At 43.8% G+C, this 24567-nt stretch overlaps 1 protein-coding gene across 1 annotated transcript in view; it reads left to right on the top strand.

The window, feature by feature from the left end:
- Positions 1 to 20833, top strand: part of EYA2 (EYA transcriptional coactivator and phosphatase 2) — a 196089-nt gene extending 175256 nt beyond the window's left edge. Inside the window, exons 10-16 of the mRNA XM_075347860.1 lie at positions 6690 to 6779; positions 13934 to 13992; positions 14191 to 14351; positions 15340 to 15454; positions 17048 to 17169; positions 17314 to 17414; positions 19683 to 20833. Coding sequence (XP_075203975.1) covers positions 6690 to 6779; positions 13934 to 13992; positions 14191 to 14351; positions 15340 to 15454; positions 17048 to 17169; positions 17314 to 17414; positions 19683 to 19763 — 729 coding nt within the window. The 3' untranslated portion in view covers positions 19764 to 20833. The remainder of the gene's footprint in view (positions 1 to 6689; positions 6780 to 13933; positions 13993 to 14190; positions 14352 to 15339; positions 15455 to 17047; positions 17170 to 17313; positions 17415 to 19682) is intronic.
- The last annotated feature ends 3734 nt before the right edge of the window (positions 20834 to 24567 follow it).

The following is a 24567-nucleotide window of genomic DNA, read 5'->3' on the forward strand; positions in this document are numbered from 1 at the left end:
GTCAGAAGTAGTGGGGCCCCTAGGGACGTGTAAATGAAGACACGTCTCCCCTATTTTATATACATTTGTCGTTATTAGCAAAGAAACACTGCTTTACGGTGCTAATGTTGGAGACATATTGTAAAATATATACATCTATGGAGGGAAAATAAAATCTGGAAAAGTAAATTCTGGTGGGAAAATGTTTGTTTAGAATTCAATGAATCGTCCAAATGACTGAAGTAATCTTATAATAACCTGTAGATCTGAGGGGTCATAATGATGAGACCCCCACAGGACCCTTCATCCTAGAACCTGCAGCCTCTGTGACTCATCCATATGCTGAAACCACAAGCATCCTTCTCTAATTAACATTCACTGCGCCAAGAATGCGTAATAATTAGGTTACCGAGCAGTAGAGACGCCACCGCCGCAGAGTTGATTGAAACGCACTGAGATCCTCCTCTGTTAACCCCCCCAGCCGTGGGGCGCAGTCTGTGGGGGGATTCACGCTGAGGAGTTTATATACTGCGGCCACACATGGAGACTAGACCACAAAAACTAATAGAAGCTTCAGAGCCCCTCATAGGTCAGCCGCATTTACAAGGAGCGTTACCGCTACCTGGATTTATCAGGACTGGGGAATATGATTTCCTTACAGCAGCTGTTCCATATTCTGCAGATAATGGGGAACTGGTGCTGCAGTAACAGTCTCCCCTATTCATCACTTACCGGATTTTTTTAAAGCACTTTTCATTTTTTCATTTGTTTTGTGGGATTCGTTGACATTTTCTGAGCCAAATTCTTTAAAGGCACAGAAAAGAAAAGTCTTTAATTTTTGCAATTTTGTGAACAAACCATCCCATGAAGCCAAAATCATGCTATATAAATATTTATTGAAATGATGCTTCAAGACAGTAAATTTTAAACAACAAATCAAACAGATGGGTAAAGTGCAAAGGGGGAATAGAAAAGACCCCACATGCCCCTGGATACCGTAGATGTTCAAAATATATAAAATAGGGTGAATCTATTCATAAAAGAGATAGAAAGACAGGTGCAAAGTTGCCCTAGTAAAATACTCCAGTCGTAGTAATCAGACCTCGAAATTCTGTCCCCCGAAGAAGCGTAGGAGACATGAAACACGTGTCGGGGCGCTGACCCACGTGCAACCCTGGTCTGTCATTACATTAATATGGGTGAAGAAGAAAGAGTTCTGCCCAGCGCAAGGAGGAGAGATACGTCAGTAAATTTCCAGGTGCTTTATTTTACTTGGTTTCCAATAAAACGATCATATAAACATATGAACAGTTAAGACATAGTCCTCCGTGGATGTTGACACAACAGCGTTGCGTTTCGGCTACTGGAGTGTAGCCTTTGTCAAGCCCGAGCAGCAGAGGGAATTCTGAGCACATGGAATGGGTGAGCTGAAAGTTTTTCATATTGTCTATTAATATGGGTGAGTGTTCATTTTGAGGTCTGATTACTACGACTGGACTATTTTACTAGGGTAACTTTGCACCTGTCTTTCTACCTCTTTTATGAATAGATTCACCCTATTTTATATATTTTGAACATCTATCCAGGGGCATGTGGGGTCTTTTCTATTCCCGTTTTGCACTTTACCCATCTGTTTGATTTGTTGTTTAAAATTTACTGTCTTGAAGTATAATTTCAATAAATATTTATATAGCATGATTTTGGCTTCATGGGATGGTTTGTTCACAAAATTGCAAAAATTAAAGACTTTTCTGTGCCTTCATATTCTCTGAAGTTGTTGAAATTCTATGTCATGAGATTTGCCCTGGGTCCCTGTTTTTTTGTCCAAATTCTTTAAAGTAGCGCACATGGTTGAGAAATTTAGCAAAAAAACAAAAATGTTCTTTATTCTCGTGTTTTACCATTTGTGCAACTTTTTACTAAAAATCGTGAAATAACCCTTTAAAATGTTGTATATTAGTGAAACATTGCACAAAATAAAGTACTCAGAACTTTACTCCAGCAAGGGACAGAAGTGAGATGCACTTAAAAAAAAAATTGTAATGTAAAAAAAGTTGCATATCACAAATCTGGATAAACAAAGTGCTCAAGGAAAAATAAAAAAAGGACATAAAGGGGTTATTCTATGTGCTCTATAAGGATTCTTCATTGTCGGTGCTGTCGTGATCACAAGTATGCGGCCTAGCACAATACACTTGCACTCAGCGTGCCGGATACTACAGTCTAGTCGCCATTCCCGGAACTGACACCGAAGGATCCTCACCGTGCACCCGATGTGAAGATTCACAAGTCTGCAGTCACAAAGGGTGACACAAAGGGACAGCAGACTTGTCATTTTAGACCGGACAACCTCTTTAAAAGAGAAAGACAACTTAAAAAATGCAGCAAAACTCAGAGAATAAGTTGCGAATTCAAAAGCCTCTAATAAAGAGTAAATTACTCCAGAAAAGTGGAGAAATATCCTGGTTGGGAACAAGATGTTTTGTTTTTATTTTTCTTGTCTCCTTCTTTTTTTTTTTTTTTTGAGTGGAGTATTGTGTAATGCATTTTGTCATGTCTTATGTAGTGATGACTATCCTTACCTAGAGTACATGACGAAAGTGAGTACACCCCTCACATTTTTGAAAATATTTTATATCTTTTCCTGGGACAACACTGAAAATCTTACACTTTGATACAATTTAAAGTAGTCAGTGTACAGCTTGTGTAACAATGTAAATTTGGTTGCCTCTAAATAACTCAACACACAGCCATTAATGTGTAAACTGCTGGCAACAAAAGTGAGTACACCCGTAAGTGAATATGGCCAAATTGTGCCCAATTTGCTATTTTCCCTCCCCAGTGTCATGTGGCTCACTAGTGTTACAAGGTCTCAGGTGTGAATGAGAAGCAGGTGTGTTTATATTTGGTGTTATCACTCACACACTCTCTCATACTGGTCACTGGAACTTCAACATGGCACCTCATGGCAAAGAATTCTCTGAGAATCTGAAATAAAGAATTGTGGCTCTACATAAAGTTGTCCTAGGCCAGGTTTCCCCAACTCCAGTCCTCGAGGGCCGCCAACAGTGCAGGTTTTCAGGATTTCCTTAGCATTGCATGGGTGTTGGAATCATCAACTGTGCAGGTGATTAAATTATCACATGTGCAATACTAAGGAAATCCTGAAAACATGCACTGTTGGCGGCCCTTGAGGACTGGAATTGGGGACCCATGTCCTAGGCTATAAGAAGATTGCCAATACCCTGACACTATGCTGCAGCGCAGTGGCCAAGACCATACAGCGGCTTAACCAGACAAGTTCCACTCAGAACAGGCCTCGCCATGGTTGACCAAAGAAAGTGAGTGCATGTGCTCCGCATTCTATACAGAGGTTGTCTTTTCAAAATAGACATATGACTGCTGCCAGCATTGCTGCAGAGGTTACAGTTGTTGGGGGGGGGGGGTCAGTCTGTCAGTGCTCAGACAGACTGCACACTGCATTAAATTGGTCTGCATGGCTTTCATCCCAGAAGGAAGCCTCTTCTAATGAGGATGCACAAGAAAGCCCGCAAACACTTTACTGAAAACAACCAGACTGAGGAGATGGATCACTGGAGCCATGTCTTCTGGTTTGATGAGACCAAGATAAACTTATTTGGTTCAGATGGTGTCAGCGTGTGTGGCGCCAACCAGGTGAGGAGTACAAAGAAAAGTGTATTTTGCCTACAGTCAAGCATGGTGGTGGGAGTGTCATGGATGAGTGCTGCCGGCTGTGGGGAGCTACGGTTCAGTGAGGGAAACATGAATACCAACATGTGATTTGACATACTGAAGCAGAGCATGATCCCTTCCATTCATAAACTGGGCCACAGGGCAGTATTCCAAAATGTTAACAATCCCAAACACACCTCCAAGACGACCACTGCCTTGCTAAAGAAACTGAAGGTAAAGAAGCTAGATATAAACCTATTGAGCATCTGTGGGACATCCTTAAATGGAAGGTGGAGGAACGCAAGGTCTCTAACATCCACCAGCTCCGTGATATCGTTATGGAGGGTGGAAGAGGATTCCAGCATCCAATGTAAAGCTCTTGTGACTTCCATGCCCAAGAGAATTAAGGCAGTGCTTGAAAATACTGGTGCCCACTCAAAATACTGACACTTTGGGCACAATTTGGCCATTTTCACTGAGGGGTGTACTCATTTTTGTTGCAAGTGGTTGAGACAATAGTATCTGTGTGTTAGTTAGCGGGCACACCAAGTTTACACTGACTGCTGTACATTGCATCAAAGTGTCACGTCTTCTATGATGTCCCATGAAAATATATAAGAAAATATTTACAAAAATGTGAAGGGTATATTCATTTTTGGGATATAATGTATGTCTTATGTACTAATGACTACACTACAGTTCAAAAGTTTGGGATCACCCAGACAATTTTGTCTTTTCCATGAACAATCATATTTTTATTTATCAAATGAGTTACATAATGAATAGAAAATATAGTCCAGACATTGACTAGGTTAGAAATAATGATTTTTACTTGAAATAATAATTTTCTTCTTTAAACTTTGCTTTCGTGAAAGAATGCTCCTTTACAGAATTTCCAGCTTTGCAGACCTTTGGCATTCTAGCAGTTAATTTGCTGAGGTAATCTGGAGATATTTCACCCCATGCTTCCAGAAGCCCCTCTCACAAGTTGGATTGGCTTGATGGGCACTTTTTGCGTACCATACGGTCAAGCTGCTCCCACAACAGCTCTATAGGGTTGAGATCTGGTAACTGGGCTGGCCACTCCATTACAGATAGAATACCAGCTGCCTGCTTCTTCCCTAAATAGTTCATGCGTAATTTGGAGGTGTGCTTTGGGTCATTGTCCTGTTGTAGGATGAAATTGGCTCCAATCAAGCGCTGTCCACAGGCTATGGCATGGCATTGCAAAATGGAGTGATAGCCTTCCCTATTTAAAATCCCTTTTACCTTGTACAAATCTCCCACTTTACCAGAACCAAAGCAACCCCAGACCATCACATTACCTCCACCATGCTTGACAGATGGCGTCAGGCACTTTTCCAGCATTTTTCAGTCGTTCTGACTCTCACAAATGGTCTTCTGTGTGATCCAAACATCTCAAACTTCGATTCGTCTGTCCATAACACTTTTTTCCAATCTTCCTCTGTCCAATGTCTGTGTTCTTTTGCCCATATTAATATTTTCCTTTCATTAGCCAGTCTCAGATATGGCTTTTTCTTTGCCACTCAGCCCTGAAGGCCAGCATCCCGGAGTCACCTCTTCACTGTAGACGTTGACACTGGCATTTTGCGCTTACTATTTAATGAAGCTGCCAGTTGAGGACCTGTGAGGCGTCGATTTCTCAAACTAGAGACTTTAATGTACTTGTTTTGTTGCTCAGTTTGTGCAGCGTGGCCTCCCACTTTTCTTTCTACTCTGGTTAGAGCCTGTTTGTGCTCTCATCTGAAGGGAGTAGTACACACCGTTGTAGGAAATCTTCAGTTTCTTGGCAATTTCTCGAATGGAATATCCTTCATTTCTAAGAAGAAGAATAGACTGTCGAGTTTCACATGAAAGTTCTCTTTTTCTAGCCAATTTAAGAGTTTAATGGAACCAACAAATGTAATGCTCCAGATTCACAACTAGCTCAAAGGAAGGTCAGTTTATAGCTTTTCTAATCAGCAAAACTGTTTTCAGCTGTGCTAACATACTTGAACAAGGGATTTCAAGGGATTTCTAAACATCCATTAGCCTTCTAACACAGGTAGCAAACACAATGTAGCATTAGAACACTGGAGTGGTGGTTGTTGGAAATGGGTCTCTATACACCAATGTAGATATTGTATTCAAAATCAGACTATTGCAGCTAGAATAGTAATTTACCACATTAACAATGTATAGAGTGTATTTCTGTTTAATTTAATGTTAGCTTCATTGAAAAAAAAATGTGCTTTTCTTTCAAAAATAAGGAAATATCTAAGTGACCCTAAACTTTTGAACTGTAGTGTGTGTCTTGTTACAGTGAGGAAAATAAGTATTTGATACACTGCCAATTTTGCAAGTTTTCAATATGCAAAGAATGGAGAGGTCTGTAACTTTTATCGTAGGTACACTTCAACTGACAGAATATAAAAAATCAATCCAGAAAATCACATTGTATGATTTTTAGATATTTCATGCAATAAAATGCAAATTGATTAACGATTTGATCACCTACCAACAAGCAAGAATTCTGGCTCTCACAGACCTGTTGTTTTTTCTTTAAGAAACCCTTATACTCTGCACTCATTACCTGACCAAATTACAGACCTCTCCATTCCTTGTAGGTGGTAAAATTTGCAAAATCGGCAGTGTATCAAATACTTATTTTCCCCACTGTATGTGCTGTTGACTACCCTCACCCATGTCTTGTTACTTTTATATGCGGGTCACTATCCTCAAGAACAGTATATTTTATGTGCTGATGACTATCCTCACCTATGTCTTGTGTGCTGATAACTATCTCCACTATGTCTTATGTGCTGATGACTATCCTCACCTGTGTCTTATGTATTGTTGATTTTCCTCACCTATATCTTATGTGCTGTTGACTATCCTTACCTTTTGTTTTATGTGCTGTTGACTATCCTCACCTTTGTCTTGTGTGCTGATGACTATCCTCACCTATGTCTTATGTGCTGATGACTAGCCTCACCCATGTCTCTTTCTCCTCCTAGGACACAACCACATCGGTGCGGATAGGTCTTATGATGGAGGAGATGATCTTCAACCTCGCAGACACTCATCTCTTCTTCAATGACCTGGAGGTGAGTGTCTCCAGTATCGACCTTACGACAAAGTGCTAGTTGCTAGGAACATTCCCTGGGGACTTTGGTGCAGAGGCTAGAGAGAGCTATTGACACGCCCACTGGGGCCGTGGGACATTCGTTATCGGGTCGGTTCTGTTCTTATGGAGATGATCACGGTGGCAGGGCCCGACTCCGTGACCCTACCAGTGTCGTTTAAATCATGAGTAGGGGGATATTTACATGAGATGATAGTTCACGACGTCACCCATGGTATGCAGCAAGATATGTGCTGCCGCTGCTATTCAGTTTCCCCTGGGGTCGATGGTGATGCAGCTGAGTTGGTATAGCTCTCCACAGGTAGAGCTGAGCTCCAGGGTTGATGATGGTGTGGAGTAATGGCGGGGTGCAGGGCTGGAGACGCAGACAGTAACTGCGCAACACAGGAATGCAGTCACAAGTTCTTTACTCACAGTTAATAGTTCCAGGTTACATCGACTAGTCAGAGGCTGCCCTCGGAATGCTGGGTCCTCCTGTGATGGGCCCCAGCTGATCCCCGGATAGTTTGGAGACACAACCCGGTGCACCCTTCTGTGTTCCTTCCCTAGTTGTCTTCCTGCGTTGGCCTCTCCCGCCTGCCTCATGCCTCACACACAGTGTCCTGAGTCGGTGTCCGTGGATTCTTTTGATGGATGGCTTTCCTGCCTTTTCCCTTGGTCCTATGTGGTCACCTTTTCAGCAGGTTATGTTCGGTGGTGGCTTCGGTACTTGAAGTAACCTCAGCCTCCGGTTTACTAGCTGAGCCTGGTTGTTCTCCACTAGTCTAGGGACCGGCTCCCCGTTGTGGCCAAGTCCCTCTACACTGGTATACCGGCTGTGGATGTGAGTCCACGGGTTTATGGCGCACAACACGCGGCATTAAGACTCCTCTCCTGATCCTGGGACGAGCTGCTCAAGCTCCAGACGCCATGACCTCTCTCCTCCGTATCCACTTCCTGACAGACTAATATTCTACAGTCTGCTCCCTTTAACTAAACTTCCCCTCCAGAGTGGCTTTGGGACTGTGCTTTCCCTAAGGTGAAACTAGCCCTAACCAACGGCCTAATGGAATGTCGCTAAATTAAGAGTGTGTGTCTGTGTGCAACGACCTGTGGCCTCCTCCTTACCTGGGAATGGGTTATCACACCTCTGGCTGAGGTGTAGTATCTCTGTGGCGACTGGAGCTTCAGGGGCACCACACTATCATCACTATTAATGTATTTAGTGGTGATTTAAAATTCAGTCCCTTTTTTATTTTTTACATTTTGTTCTATTAAAATAGTTTTCTTACTACCTCCATTCTTTTTTTCTGCAGGACACGTTATTTCATGGATATATCTGTAATTCTCAGTATATGTGTAGTATAATGCTTTCTTTCATTTATATACATTTTGCTACTGAAACCTCCCTGCATTGAATAGCATGTTAGCACACCCCTGTGGATGCACTAACATGCTAAGAGGGCGGACTAGTCGGGGATATAAGGCCCTTGGGACTAGTCCCCCTGCTCATTAGCATAACATAAAAGATCTTTAGAAGTACTTTTTCTAAAGATCTCTTTATCTATGCTAGTGAATACAGAGACTGTTAGGCAGGGATTAGCAATATACACCCAGAACTGCTCGTGGTTCTGGGTACATATTGCACTTGACAGGTTCACTTTAAAGAAAAGCGGATGAATAAATAGCAATCAGTTAATGGATCAGTTTTCCATAGACTACAATGTTAAAAAACTGATCCTGCAAAAATCAATTATTTAAAAACGAACACAAAATTTGTGTTTGCAGAACTTTTTTGCTAACAGATTGCTGCTGGATCCGTTCTAACGGATGATTACTGGACATGTGAACTTGGCCTTAGCGGGCTTGTCGGACTGGGGAGGAGGGGATCTGTGCTCCTCAAGGCATCTGCTCATCATATACATTTGATTACACACCTCGCTAACACGAGGGTGGAAAGGACGTCTGCTCATATAATTGTGGGAAATGAAGGTTAATGACTTGTACAGGTGAAAAGTCTTAGTCTGCTCCATCTGCACAGACACAGGGATTCACCCGCCAATTAACCCGATGTTTACCCAGCGCTGAAACAACACGGTCGCAATCCTGCCCTTCCTGCAGCGTTCATTTCCACCAAATCATTTCCTAATTTTCCTTCTTCTTGGTAATCATACTGCAACTTCCTGTCGGGGTCATAGTTCATTGTGGGATCATTGATTCCTCTATGGCACCGGTGAAATGATGGAAGGGTCCGATCCGTGATGAGGGCGTCATTAAAGTCCTTCTCTTTTATGCATTATTTTTAGTCCAAAGCAGAAAACCTTTCTAAGATCCATTGAAAGGCAGTGATTCCCCTCTATGTGCTTAGACTAGGTCTCCTTGGACAGTGTTTCTGATCATCTTATCCCCAAATCTTTCAATTGTTTAAATAAACGCACTGACAACTTGCAGAAAATTTCCCAAAACCTTCACCATAACTTGTTGTTAAGTCGATAATTCCAAATTAAAAAAAAAAAATATTCGGAAATGTCTATCGCAATTCTTCGGCCATCTGACCACAAATACCAGATCCCCATCCAGCAGCTGGCAATGTCCCCTCCGCGCAGATCCTTCAGCCTTGTTGTCCGGCGTGTCGTCTGTTTATGTATTTACCCCATATTCCCGACACAGGAGCTGAGCTGCGCTCACTGGGAGTGGAACCAAGTAAAACGCTCTGGGATTGGATTGTTAATTTTAGGAAATAAATCTTTTCACCCCCTCCCCCCACCCAAACTTTTTCTTCCTTCATTTTTAATTGTACATTGTGACTGCGCGCTCCGGCGTCCTGTATACGCACCTATTTGTATTCAGGACTGGAAAAATGTCGGTGTGTTTGGCGCAAATTCTTGTTAATATATGATTCACGTATTGCAATATGGCGACTGCTGAAAAAACAAAAGAGGGACAACTACCAGAGATAAAAACCAAAGCAGATAGAAAATGCACCAAATCTTATCAGTGCGATTAATTTGCTGCATCCTGCCAGACAATATAGATATGTTTCTCTTCGGTTTGCCACATTGTGCACATATGTTTGGTGCAATTTGGAGACTTTTTTTTATCCATTTTTCAAAACTTTGTAGTAAGGAGCATAACTTTTCTCATCCACAATCTTTCGACCTTTAAGTCCTGGTACTTGTAGCAATTAAACTTTACATCATTTTGGATTTTTTGCCTGGTTTAGACCTGTGGCTTTCATTACTTGGTGCTAGCGTGTAATCCAGAATCATTCTGGTCAGACCCGATGTCACAGTCGGAGACATCTGAGCAAGGAGGGAGCGCCACCGCGTGGTAAGACGTGGGGAGACAAGTTTTTATAAGACATTCTCCAGACATCTGCCCCGCAGACATATCCCACTGCCAAGTACCTGCATCACACAAGAGCGGATCCACAGATGTGTGGGCTGAAGCTGTAACAACTTGTGGAAATAGGATTTCCAGCGGATTGAGGGATCGTGCCAATTAACAGCAAGTGTGAGGCAAATTAATTGCGCGCGAGGTCGGCCGGTGATTTGAAGAAGAATCTTATCTGGAGAAATTCAGAGGTTTTTCTTATTCCAGTTCAGAAACAAGTTGTTCTCAGAATCACTGGCGAAACATTGACCTCTTTCCGGAGTGAGTGAGATTTTTCTGGATGTGTCCCTCCCCAGTGCGGCTATCTTTTCAAACTATGCATGTCACGTCAAGTATTTACGGCACGGAAGGAGTTAACGCTGTTTTCACATCTAATGTGATTGCAGTGAAGATCTGATCAGCAGGGAGTTAAGATTCCTCAAACAAACAGCTGTGAGCGGCGAAACTCAATAACGACCAGTGCGCTCCCTTTATTCAATTATGGGGAGGGGGGGCAAGGTTTACACATTATCCTGCACAACCTTGTAGAAATATCTTCCAAACTTCACATTCCCCACCAGTAGAGCAGCGCCATCCCATGGGCACATTTATAGACACCGCAAGAATGGCTACTTTCATGCCTTTTGTGCATTAATAATATTTATATAGCACCATTCATTCCGCAGTTCTTTACATACATTGGCAACACTGTCCCCAATGGGGCTCACAATCTAAATTCCCTATCAGTATGACTTTGGCGTGTGGGAGGAAACCCACTTAAACACGGGGAGAACATACAAACTCTTTGCAGCTGTTTTCCTTAGTGGGACTTGAACCCAGGATGCCTGCGTTGCAAGGCTGCAGTGCTAACTACTGAGCCACCGTGCCACCTCATTGATGAGGAAATGTGGCGGCTTCATATTGACATTGACAGGGATCATACATGGTTGACATTGAAAGCTACAAAAAAAAATCTCTAGCTACTGCTTTAGACTTTGTGCACACAGATGCTGTGTTTTCTGAAGAGTTTTGAGATTTTGAGAGTTTCTGCTCAGCGTATTTTTACTGGATTTTTTTTATTAAAGGAAACAAAGCAGATCCTTGAAGTTTCTGAGCATTTTTAAGGATGATTTAGAGCATTCCCTGTGTTTTTGTTTCAAAAACTCCTCGAAATACTGTGTGCACATAGCCCTAAGGGGCATCTTTAAGACTCTGTGCACATGATCAGAATTTGCAGCAGAAAATTCTGCTGCAAATCTTGATGTGATGGCAGGAAAAACACTGCATAAAATACGCACTTTTTCTGACATTTCTTACATGTGTTTTTGTTGCACATTTTTCCACATCCATTAATATGGATCAAATCTGCAACAAGAATGGACATACTGCAGATTTATCGCAAGAAAAAAAATAAGCAGAGACTTCAGGAATCTTATTCACTTTGCTAGTAATAGGAAATCCTAGTTTTTGTGACAAAACTGAGTAAGAAAAAAATGCAATAAAAAACATGTGCACAGGCCCTGATCATGTTTGGTGTGTAAAATATGCAGTTTTTTATAGCGCCAGATTTATGAAATGTCACGCACATGCCTCAAAAATGAAAATACTGTGCGTATCCTGCGAACACTCTAGTATTTGGCGCGGATAAAAAACACTGCAAAATTGCCATGTGTGAACATACCCTTATAGCGTGTGCAAATGTGACGCCCTGGGCAAGCCAGGGGTCACAGGTCACAACATCACAAGCACCCCACATTCCCTGCAGGTACACCAAGCTAACCCAAAATCCTTGTTGCCTTCCTTTAGGGGCTGATGTCCACACCAGGGGGTGGGCCAGGCGGTGGGCTCCGCCCACCGAGGAGTTCACAGCCCTGGAGGCGGGAAAACCAGGCAGATCAGAGAGAGAGTTTGAAGTGTGAGGAGTAAACAGTGAAGTGGTAAAGCAGGACAGTAAGAGTGGCGACAGCAAAGAAACAGTTAAGAAAGCCTGAAGTTGGTCCGGGTGTGTGCCCCGGACTGTGACAGCAAGGTCAGCAGACGGCGGTGATAGTCTGCAGGGGGACTGCTTGGAGGTTGCTGGAAGGACCGCGGACGGGTGGTGACCCGGCGGTACCGGAGCAGTATACGAAGAACAGTCAGCACCAGGGCAGGGGCCTTTCGGATCCCGGCAAGGCTAGGAGTCGCCATAATTTGCCAAATCCGTCAGTGAAGGGGACCTCTGTCTCCTAACAACCAAGTCCCGATTGAAGGCAACAGCCCGACCGTGAAGGGGAGACACTGCCAGGGCACCAGTTTCCCAGGGCCAGCGCCTGCGGGCAAAATAGGGCTCCTTCGGCCCAGATTGAAGCCAAGGAGTGGGTAACCGGTGGGGACCCATCGCTACCAAGAGACTTTACATAGGTGCAGGGAAGAGACCGTCACCGCTAACTGCAGGGAACCGCAGCACCGTAACCGTCCGAGGGACCCGTCCAACCAGCCGTTTGTTTACCGAGAACTGTGTCGTGTTTACTGGCTGAGTGAGTACCTCCGTGCCGTGCGGCACAGCGCTGCCCCTGCACCTCCACAGGCCCCATACCCGCCTGTCCACCATACCAACCCCATCACTGGGCCCCGGGAGCACCAAGACCCCTACCCACGGAGGGGCAAATCAACAACTGGCTGCTCCGTACCAGCACTCCCGGGCTCCCCAAACAGAGCAGCGGTGGTGTCCACTCAATCACCACAGCCGTGGGTGGCGTCACGGACAATAAACTATCCCAAAACCCAATCCCCTTTCACTCACGGGCGAGGAGCGTCGCTCGAGTCCCCGGGATCCGGCCCATCGCTCGAGCCACCGAGCAGCAGCAGGCCGCAGCAGCCGCGGCAGCCGGACCCTAGCAGAGGGAGAGCGCAGCGTCCCCTCCTCCGCCCGTGACACAAAAGCTGAGCAGCGGAAATCAAATTCTCCTCAAAAAGTTAAAGCTCTTCAAAATCTTGACCATTTCCACTCAGTAGCTATACTTACACAAGGAGTACCTCACGGAGGATTTGGAGCAAAAACTAAGCATAAACGTCCCACATCCTCTTGAAAAATGTAAAACTCCTCAGAAACTTGAAGGTTCTGTTCAGTTTCTAATAAAAAAAAAAAAAAAAAATCAGCAAAAAACCCTCCATGCGCACATAGCCAGTTTTACCGCTCCAAAGACTCCGTATGCACATAACCACAGACTTCCGTGAGTGCTGGATAATTGTAGAATATTTCCGTGGTCTTCCCTCATGGGGGGCGCTATTCTTGCAGTCTCCTTAGGTTTTATTGATAACCGCTTTCAGTTCTCACTACAATAACCTGATGACGGATGACTATGACCGCAGCCATATTTAGCTTGGTAATATGATCGTGCCAGGCGGTGGGTTATGAGGTAGCGTCTCCCCAAGTTTCATGGATATGTGATTGCTGCTGGTGTCACACATCCATGTTACGATTCCATCAAAAATGAGAAAAGCAGATTCCAGTCCACACAAATACCTTTCCGCTTACATAATGCAGCCGGCAGGACGGAGCGGAGGCCGAGTGCGTGGAACCAATGTCTGTGTATAATGCAGTGTGATAAACACAGGGGCCATCACATCTCCCCACCGCAACCTGAGGATCCTGGATCCCCCATATACTCAGCACACATCACTTCCCGCTGTAGATTCCCTATATTTCTTCTTTTATGTAACTTGTTATTTATGCTTTTTTGTGTCTTTTGTGCTTTACACTCAGTTTTCTTTCCCTGCTTTTAGGAATGTGACCAGATTCACATAGACGACGTATCCTCGGATGACAATGGTCAGGACCTGAGGTAATGAACTGGTTCCAGTTACAGGTGTTGTGAACGCCTGGTGTTCACAGCATGGGGATGAGTTCAGCGTCAGTATGTCTATAAATAAGTGGTAATCCCATAGTTTATATATCGCTGCTCTCCTAGTATAATATGATTGTAGTAGTAGTCTTCTCACAGTGCTGACCCCCACCCTTCTCTTGTCTCGCCCACTCACAGCACTTACAACTTTGCAGCAGATGGTTTTCACAGCTCGGCCGCAGGAGCAAATCTCTGTCTGGGATCTGGGGTCCATGGGGGAGTCGACTGGATGAGAAAATTGGCATTTCGTTACAGAAGAGTGAAGGAGATGTACAGCACCTATAAGAACAATGTGGGAGGTGGGTGTCACGAAGAGAACCGGGCTGGAGTCATTGCATCGTTGACCCCATAGCCCCTCCAATAACTTACATGTGTGATGACTGTAACCCCGTAAACCTCAGCAGAGGTTAGAGAGCAATAGAGGAGAACAGAGGTGGTGGCACTTGGTCCCTAAATTGAGGAGCCAGAATTGGAACATAGAAGCTGGATGGTTCTGGTACAAATTGTACATGGGGGTCCGGGATCTCGAAAAGAGACAGAATTCTCTGTTTCCGTCTTTTCTTTTCTGTTGCATTTCCTGCTTTCACAATATTGCATTTTTATAATATTAATGTCTCTCAGCTTTATGTAATGAGGGGTTAACGGTGGCGCGTCTGCCCCGTCCCTGCGCGGCTTGTGGGTATTTATCTTCAGCTCTGATCTCATTGTGTGCCTGGCAGTAATACGATTATGAGCGTCTTCACAGATGGATGTTATTTGTTGCCGCAGTGAGCGGTCGTTTATCACATTTAATTGTTTTTGCCAAATTCTAAAAATCTTCAGAAACTTGTTTAATGCTCTGCCTCATGACTGAAACGCATCAGTCCTTTAATTTCTCTCGGGTTCACATTAAACTTTGGGCCAAAAACTCAATTTAGCAACTCAATTCTAACATCACCCCCCCCCCTCCCCCCTATAAAGTTCGGGAGCTGACATCAGTCTGAGGAGAGGCAAGAAGGGGTTAACTGGCATGAATTCCCTCCATGAAGTGGCTTTCATAGGGCACCACTGTGTGCCCTGAATATGAGCTTGTCAACCGCCATATAACTAGCAACAACCCCTCACTTCAAATAAAAAGCATTTTAGATGAATCCCTTTTTTTTTTTTTTTTTTTAAAGGGCTACAAGATAATGACACAGTCAAACTTGGGAGGGCAGAGAAATGACGAGCTGACTCTTAGGGTGCAGGACACCTGCTCCAAAATTTGCTACAGAGCACTTTGATTATTGGGGACTTCTCTCATTTCAGGTCTCATCGGAGCCCCCAAAAGAGAGACGTGGCTACAGTTACGGGCAGAGATGGAAGCACTCACTGATTTGTGGCTAACACATGCGCTCAAGGCCCTGAACCTTATACATTCAAGGTGAGAGGGTGAAAAAAATTAATCAAATGACCATAAACTGCACATGATCACCTCCCTCCATGTTATAAAAAGATGGAGCTTGAGTACCATACGTGACAAAAAAAAAACCTGACCACTCAGACCAATGTTATTCTATAGAAGTGTTCAGATGATCATTCTATAGATATTTTGGATGAGACTCGCCAATTTGTCTTTGGGTGTGCCAGAAGAATAATTGGATCCCTTTTGGATCGACCTTAGGCCCTGTGCGCACACTGTGTTTTTACACGCGTTTTTGCTGCAGAAATGTCTTGAGAAAATGGTTGTAACCTTTCTGCAGACATTCCCCAGCAAAACCTATGGAAAAAAAATAGCTGTGCGCACACTGCATTTTTTTTCTCAAAATTCTTTTTGCAGAATTTCTTGAGAAAAAGAATGAGCATGTCACTTCTTTTCTGCAGGTACCTGCGTTTTTTGCCATAGATAATGGTAAAATAACCAACCTGCGGAAAAAACGCATAAAAAACGCATGCTTTATTGGTGCGTTTTTTGAACGCAGGTGCACTAATCTTTCACTCAAGAAATTTCTTGAGAAAAATCCTTTTTCTAGTGCGCACAGGGCCTTATAGTATCTGGTTTTTTTATGGATTCACTGCAATTCCTTAGGCCCCTTTCACATTGCGTTCTGACCTCGGTTCATTGGTATCGTCGGGGCTTCCATCCAAACCCCCCGCAAAACAGGTTTCGGATGTATGCGCTGATGAGGCTATTGACTATAATGGTGCAGACAGAGCAACCGTGTGCTCTGTCGTGCAAAATTTTTGTTTGGGCATATATGCTTACTGGAGGTGGACACTCAAACACAGACTACTATGTCTGGGTGTCCACCTCCAGAAAGCATATATATGCCTGAAAATTGTGCACGACAGCGCACATGGTGACTGCGCCATTATAGTCAATGGCCCTGTCTGTGCATGCGTCCAAAACCCATTTTGCATGGGGTTCGGATGGAAGCCCCAACGGGACCACTGAACGGATATCACAAAGCAGTGTGAAAGCAGCCTTAGAGAGGTTGTCTGGTACGTTTTTCTTGACGGTCGACCCTTAGGATGGGTCATCAATACTATGTTGGTTGGGGTTAGTCACCCTGCACCTCTAAGTATCAGCTCTTTCCAATGTGCTTTACTTGCAGAGTGAAACAGCGCAGCTCCGTAAACTGCATAGTGGCCACAGTGGATGTGCAGTACCCAGCCGCTACGCGTTTTATGGGGCTGTGCGGCTCCGCAACAGATCACATCCGGCCGCCATCGGGGGCAGCTGATCGGCGGAGGTGCCAGGTGCCGCTCCTTCAGTGATCTTGCACGAATGACCGATTCTAAGGATAGATCATAAATATTAAAGGACTAGAGAGCCCTTTTGACATAGGAAACTTTATCTAGTCTTATTATTAGAAAACAAATTGATGCTTTCGATGTCTACGCGAATGAAAAATTGTCCCACTTTCTCTTAATGAAGATCTGACCATTTTTCCAATCCTCGTTAGAACTTCGCCTTACAGAGGAGGATGTCTTGAGTCGCACACGTTCTTATTGTTCTATTTCTTTCCGTCTTAAGGCCGAACTGTGTGAATGTCTTGGTCACCACAACCCAACTCATCCCAGCCATCGCCAAAGTCCTGCTCTATGGGTTGGGCACCGTTTTCCCCATTGAAAACATTTACAGTGCGACAAAGACAGGTATATTTTGTTTCAGCATAGCTGTCCGGTGCTGGCTCGTTAGAGCACAGTGCCAAGGGAAAGGCTACTCAGGGGTGTTGCCCAGTGGTCACATTATTTGGGCACCACTCTCGCTGTAATATGATGAGATCTCTGTCTGTGCAGGGAAAGAGTGCTGCTTCGAGAGAATCATGCAGAGGTTCGGGAGGAAAGCAGTGTATGTCGTAATCGGAGATGGAGTGGAGGAGGAGCAAGCAGCGAAAAAGGTAAGACCCCCCCCACCCCCAACACCAGATTGAACCGCAGCCTGAAACTTAATAATCTAGTTCTGTCTGTATAGTTGTTTCCAGAGCAATTTCCTCCAGCAAATCCCCTGCTTTACTCGTGTGTCCCCTGATAACGGCCGCTTCCTACAAAGTAATTTCCAGACAGGAGCAGCCGCTGTATTCAGTGCTCCCGAGCTGGACACAAAGGAGACTGGAACTGCGGTCACCCCCAGTGTGAACGGTTCATGGACGCTGATCACTTCCTACAGTTCAGGAGACTGACGGCTTTATGTCAGGACGCAAATTAGGTTTACTGCGGTGAATGGTGTAAAAGCGGCTACAGTCTGACCCCTAGAAGACATAAACGCAGCAGCACAAACGTATAAAAACATAAACCAGATGTCTGAACAGTGTCACGTTTAGATCCATCAGTAAACAAATAAAAAAAAATAAAGTAAATTAACTGTTGATGGGATGTTGTTGTAGGGTTTGTGCACACATTTGGTTTTTGAAGTAGAGATATTTGCTGCATATTCCCGAGCGTTAGCAGGAAAAATGCTGCGTAAAAAACGTGCGTCTTCGATACATTTTAACTTTCGTTCTTTTCTCCATTTATATAAACGGATGAAAAACGCACAAACACAACATTTGAACAAGCGTCCATATTCCCATAGTGTAGACGTAGTATTAGGCCTCATTCAGACTTCGCTAATTTTTCACATACACACAAAAAAAGGTACTAAAGTCATCAGTGTTCTTCAATGTTCATGAGTTTTTGCTCAGTGTTTCCATTTTTACCATCAAGGTTTTATCAGTGATTTATAAATGGAAAAATAAATTATAAGCTTGTCCTATCTTTTAAGCCAAGTTCACACAAGCTTATAAAAAAAATCATGCAAAAAACTCGGACGATCTTTTTCTCACTTATCATCCATGTGCAATCCCTTTTTGTTTTTACAGCAGTAAAAACAAAAAGGGATTGTGACACTCGCTTCAGGGGCGGCGCTGTCACTGCTGTGTCTCTCAGTATCTTCCTAGGACAGTATCCCCTCCCCTCTCCCCCAAGCGTTGTCTTCCTTGTACAGTACCTTCCTCCGTGCAAAGCGCAGAGTCAAGACTGTTGTCAGCTTATGAATAGTAATAAGCCAGCAGCTGGGCAGTGTCCCTATGCTAGCTGGTGCAGGAGATCAGAGCCAACATGCAGGTGACGTCACTGGTCTCTAGGCATGACACTGCTGCTGGCTTATTATTATTCATAAGCCAACAACAGTCCGGAAGCTTCACTCATGCAGGGCACAGAAGGAGATACTGCACAAGGAATTTAATGCACTGGGGGAAACAGTGCACGGTGGGAGGCAGCGATTGAGATACTACACTAGGACACTCAGTTACACAGCAATGACAGCACCTCCCCTGAAACACGTGTCATTGATAGTGTTGAGCGAGTAGTTAACTATTCATACTAGCTATGCTGTTAGCAAGTACAGTCAACTACTCGCATATTCGTTAAGAGTAGCGGGCACAATGTAATTCAATGGGAAATAAGTAGCGAATAACCCAAAAGCTGTACTTTTCATGCAAGTAGCTAATAGTACGGCTTTCAGGTTACTCGCTACTTAGCGAGTATTTCCCATTGACTTACATACTACTCATAACGAATATGCGAATAGCAGACAGTACTCGGTAACAGCATAGCGAGTACGAATATTTAACTACTCACTCAACACTAATCATTGATGACGCTTTGTTTCAAGGAGGGGCAGAGGCTGTGTCAGTGACAGCAGTCTCTTCTCTGATGACGCTTTGTTTAAGGGAGGGGTAGAGGCTGTGGAAGTGACTGCCGCCTCTGCCCCTAATGACTCTTTGTTTCATAGAGGGGGCAGAGGCTGTGAAGTAATCGCATCTGCTTCCTAATGACTCTTTGAATATCCCAGCATGCACTTGGGTACTCAAATGAATCGTCATCAGACAGGAAATAAGATTAAAAAAACACATCAGCTGTTAGATAGTATAATTAGGGAATGGAAGAGAATTTTTACAGCAAGTATATTAGAAAATAGCTCAGATTGTTGGACTGAATAGATAGAAAGTTAGGCAAAAAATGTTTTGCTTTCGGACTACCCCTTTAAAGAGACAGTGGTCTGTCACTGTTGGTACCCCAGAGAAACAAAAACAACGTGTGACAGCTGATATCCGAGGCCTTGCATGCTTAGCTGCTTTTCCTTCATCTTGTAGTATTTTTCTTACTTTTGCTATTTTCTTTTGCAGCACAACATGCCGTTCTGGCGGATCTCCTGCCACGCTGACCTGGAGGCCTTACGACATGCGCTAGAGCTGGAATATTTGTAGCACGACATCGGCACTCAGATGACTGTGGACATCCAGCACAGGTGCCAAGGGCCATAAATGCCGAGTGCTGGAGCTGCCTGGAGGCTTATACCCAACCCGGACTATTTATAAGCACAAGAGACTTGCTCCAGGAACGGATGAGGCCACTCTGACTCCCTCCACTACTCAGTGACCCGATCATGATGGACAAAGGATGATTGATTTTTTTTTTTTGTCTAATTTATAGACTTGTCTCATATCGTTGTCTTGTACTTGCGCTCCTGTTACTCGTCAGTAGCGACAGGCGGGGGTCACATGGATCTTATTTAATAATTCCCGGGGAGCGGTACGTCTTGTACATTAGTTTTGGTTGATGACTATAACATTCTGTTTTTCCACTTGTCGCTGGGACGTGGACTCTGCATGTGTCTGCAACACTCCTGCGGCCGGATCTGGTTTTTCTATATAAGGCAGAACGTCGTCCTGGATGAAAGGCGTTCAATAAAAAGAAAAAAAAGGAAAAAATGTTTACATTTTGAGGGAAATTGCGCCGGTAGTGTTCTTATTTTCATTTTCCACCATTGGTGTATCGGTGTAACATCTACTGTGACGTATAATCAGCCCTGTGGATCCGGCGTTATCTCCCCTGTAGGAATCACAATGAATTATTTTGCTTTTAGCAGAAAGCTACGCAGCTACAGTGTAGCAAAAAAAAAAAAAAAAAAATTAATTACTAGAGTTTACCTAAAAGTATTGTCCAACAGCAAAAAAAAAAAAAAAAATGCTGCATAGTGGATGAAATGGTAAGTAACTGAACTTGCAAATATACTTTATTGTTATAAACTACGTGGATTGTCCCATTTTAGACACCCCTCTTAGTTCAATGTTTGTTCCATTAGCTTTGCTAATGAATGGAAACAGTCAGACAGCCCCCCTCAAAATAGTCAGGTGCCGAAAGGGAGGGAGCCACTTTCCTGTTTTGGAACAAATGTAGAAAAAGGGACAGGGAGATCAGAGGTGAAGTCTGAAATAGGAGTATTCAAGTATTTAATAAAAGCATATTATTTGAATTATTTTACATTTTCCACAGCTAGAACAAGAAATGTTTTCATTGTTGCAACTAATTTATTACTAAAACAAAAAAAACAAAAAGTGTGTAAATACGTTTGATTATAAATTTCCTTTCCTTTGTTCATGCAGCTCCTATCCATAGAACTGTTGTCATGGTAACAGACTACAAACAAGCCCTTTGTAGTCTGAATTATTGCATTTTTTCTTTATCTGCCAAATGCTGATTAAAAGGTGTTATCCGGGACTTTAGCTTTTTCTTGCTATAGCACTAAGAACTAATTCACAACTGACTTCCTGTTCTGCCAGTTGACGATCTGTTCCAGCTCCGAGCAGTCACTTGCCCCTCCTACTGGCGATGCTTCCGGTGACGCCACAAGCAGAGCAGATCCTTCTCTTTCGCTCTGCCGATGTCATGTCGGTTGACAGCTGGTTCACTGCTCCCTACCTGCTGAAACCCAGCTGTCAATCAGCACGACTTCGACAGAACAGCCAGGAAGAAAAGGCTCTGTATTGAGGGCGAAGAAAGTAGAATTGCTGCCTGAGCCAGTAGAGATAGTTACTGGACAGAACAGGCAGGTAGTTAGCAATTACCTGCCACTAAGTTTTTGGCGCCATAGAAAAAAAAGGAAAAGTTCCATATAACCACTTTATTTATAGTGACCAAAATCTAACTGTTTGACCACATCATAAAGGCTGCTTTACATGCAGCGACATCGCTAGCGATGTCGCTCGTGAAGGTACCCGCCCCCGTCGTTTGTGCATCACGGGCAAATCGCTGCCCGTGGCGTACAAAATCGCTAGTACCCGTCACACATATTTACCTTCCTAGCGACGTCGCTGTGGCCGGCAAACAGCCTCTTTACTAAGGGGGCGGTTTGTGCGGTGTCACAGCGATGTCACACGGCAGGCGTCCAATAGAAGCGAAGAGGCGGAGAGCAGCCACAAGAAAGTCACGCCCACCTCGTTGCCGGAGGACGCAGGTACGGTGTTGTTCATCATTCCCGGGGTGTCACACTTAGCAATGTGTGCTACCTCAGGAACGACGAACAACCTGCGTCCAAAATCAGCAACAATATTTGGGAAATGGTCGTGTCAACAATCAACGATTTAATATTTTGCATCGTTAGCGGTCGCTCGTACGTGTCACACGCAACAACGTCGCTAACGAGGCCGGATGTGCGTCACGAATTCCGTGACCCCCAACGACCTCTCGTTAGCGATGTTGTTGTGTCTAAAGCCCCCTTAAGGCTAATTCCTCACATCAGTTGTTTGTTTTTTTTTCTCATACCTGAAAAGTCTGGGGTTTTTTTTCCTCTGTTAGATCCACTTTTCTTGTGTGTGTCAGTTTTCACAATTCTACTTGCAACAGTCTTTGGGCTCACTCACACTTGCGCTATTTTGACGCAAACGGAATCCGTCACTAATGTAGTACAGTCCATTTATTTACAGTGGAAGCGCGACATCGTGTGGACACAAGCAGGTACTGCATGACACACACACGCGCCATAGTAACGCACTTCCACTGTAAATAAATGAACTCTACTACATTAGTGACGGATTCCGTTTGCGTCAAAATAGCGCAAGTGTGAAACTAGCCTTTCTCGTATGAACTAGCGTACCACAACTGGCAGCTGACCACGTGGCCACTATGAGGCCCATGAGTTGGGAGGCCCACTGCCAGTGTCGACACCTGATGCTGATAGAGTTGAAAGCAATTATGAAAGAGCAAGCGGTCTGCTGTCCCCTCCCTCCTTCAGCAATTTCTCGCTGTTTCTGAGATCCGACAGCTCAGTGCAGCAAGTGTGATGACGTCCCTACTGCACACCCGCTGTGCCGAGCAGTGAAGACACCGCTTCAGAATGCTCCGTGCCGAGACTGGAGCTGTGGGGGACCGAGGAGAGGTGAGTATTTATTTTTTAAATCAGTGAGTAGACTGTGGCCATAACACTACATGGATGACTATGGGGTGTGCATTATACTATATAGAGAGCTGTGGATTATATTTAGAGGTGCATTATACTATATGGAGGACTATGGGGGTTGCTTTATATATGAAGGACTATGGAATCTGCATTATATTATATGGAGGACTATAGAGGGTGCATTATACCATGTGGAAGGCAATGTGGAGCCCATTATACTTTATAGAAGTCTAGGTTGGGATCATTATACTAAAGACTTTATGGAGGGCTATTTGAGGGCCCTTTTACTGTATGCAAGCAATTATACAGTGTGAAGGATTGTGGGCTCCACTGTTTGGAGGGCTAGTGAGAGCTTTTATACAGTGTGGAGGTCATTATACCGTATGTAGGCTCATTATTCTGCATGGGGCTGCGTGGGGGCGTCACAGTTAAGATCACCATATTTTGCCGGGGTAGTTGAGGAGGTACAGTAGGGTCATCATACTGTGTGTGTGCAGGGTACTGTGGAGGAATGTATTGTTGAGATTTTGTGTGGTGTTTGTGGGGCACGTTTGTTGTCATGATACTTCATGAGTGCAATGGGAGGGGATTCTAGGGGAATCAATAGGAAGAAAATTACTTTGAAGAGTTGTCACATATGCTATTATGTGATCCAGTTGAATATTACTTTTTTGTGGCTGGGAGGAATCAAAACTTTTGCTATGGCGCCCCATGATTTCTATGTACCCTCCGCTCGTATGCAACAAAAGTAAACAAGATAATCATAGCTTCTCTTACCCACTAAACAGTAAAATAGGGACCGAGCACTAATGGTTTTTTCCACAGGGTCATTGACTTTCATTGGTGAGTTTGATCCGCAACACAAGGTGCAGTAGGCGATGTTTCAGTTTTTACGGATAATCATGCCACAAAAAAAAAGATTCAAAAGGTGAAAAGGCAATGAAATAACTAATGTTTTAGATGTGCTAGTGTAATAAAATCTTAGAGGTGGTTTCACACCTGGGGTAATTTGATGAAAAGGACAAATGTAATGCAAAAATCTGCATATCCTAGATGTGGATTTTCCACATAATTGCTCCTCGTTTCACACTTTGGACTTTGTGGAAGGAAACTCCAAATTGTCCTTCAAATAAAAACTCCTGAAAAACTTGGAGTTCCTGCTCCAAGGACACTGCATGTTCCCTTGCAGGTTTTGGGGTGCTGTCCGTATGTAGTCTGTTTTATTACTCAGCAGTTATAAGTCTTATACAGTTTCCATCTTACAGAATTGTAATGTACCTGTAACAATCGGATGCCACTCTGATTGTCCATACAGCATCCGATTTTTTTTTCTCGTATTGTACCAACTTTGGAGTCAAATCGCAGCATGCCGAATACTGCTGAGAAAAAAAAATTGCAGATCTGCTCTGCCTCATGGAATAATAACTGGTGCGTGTGCAATCCTTTTTTCTATTGGATTGCAAATGTCTGATTAATACGCTAGAGTTGAAATTGGAGAAATACTTGTGGGGTTAATGTCAGCTGTGACTTGACAGCTGGCATCAAGCCCAGAGGTTAGTAATGTAGAGGTGTCTATCAGACATCCCCATTACTAACCTGGCAAGTGTAGAGCTAAAAACTACACACAGGGAAAACAAAATATTTGAATATAGACTCCCCCACATGAACTCGCTCACCAATATATTACTTCAAAATAAATCCGTGAAGTTCCAACATAATCCAAAGAGTAATGTCCCCTGACGTCCATCGATTCCTGTGGAGATTTGTTCCAAGAACATTCTCAGAATGAGTCTCCAGAGGTCACGCTTGCTCAGTGGTAGGTACTGAATTAA

This window comes from Anomaloglossus baeobatrachus, chromosome 5, assembly GCF_048569485.1.
Source record: "Anomaloglossus baeobatrachus isolate aAnoBae1 chromosome 5, aAnoBae1.hap1, whole genome shotgun sequence".
Classification (NCBI taxonomy): domain Eukaryota; kingdom Metazoa; phylum Chordata; class Amphibia; order Anura; family Aromobatidae; genus Anomaloglossus; species Anomaloglossus baeobatrachus.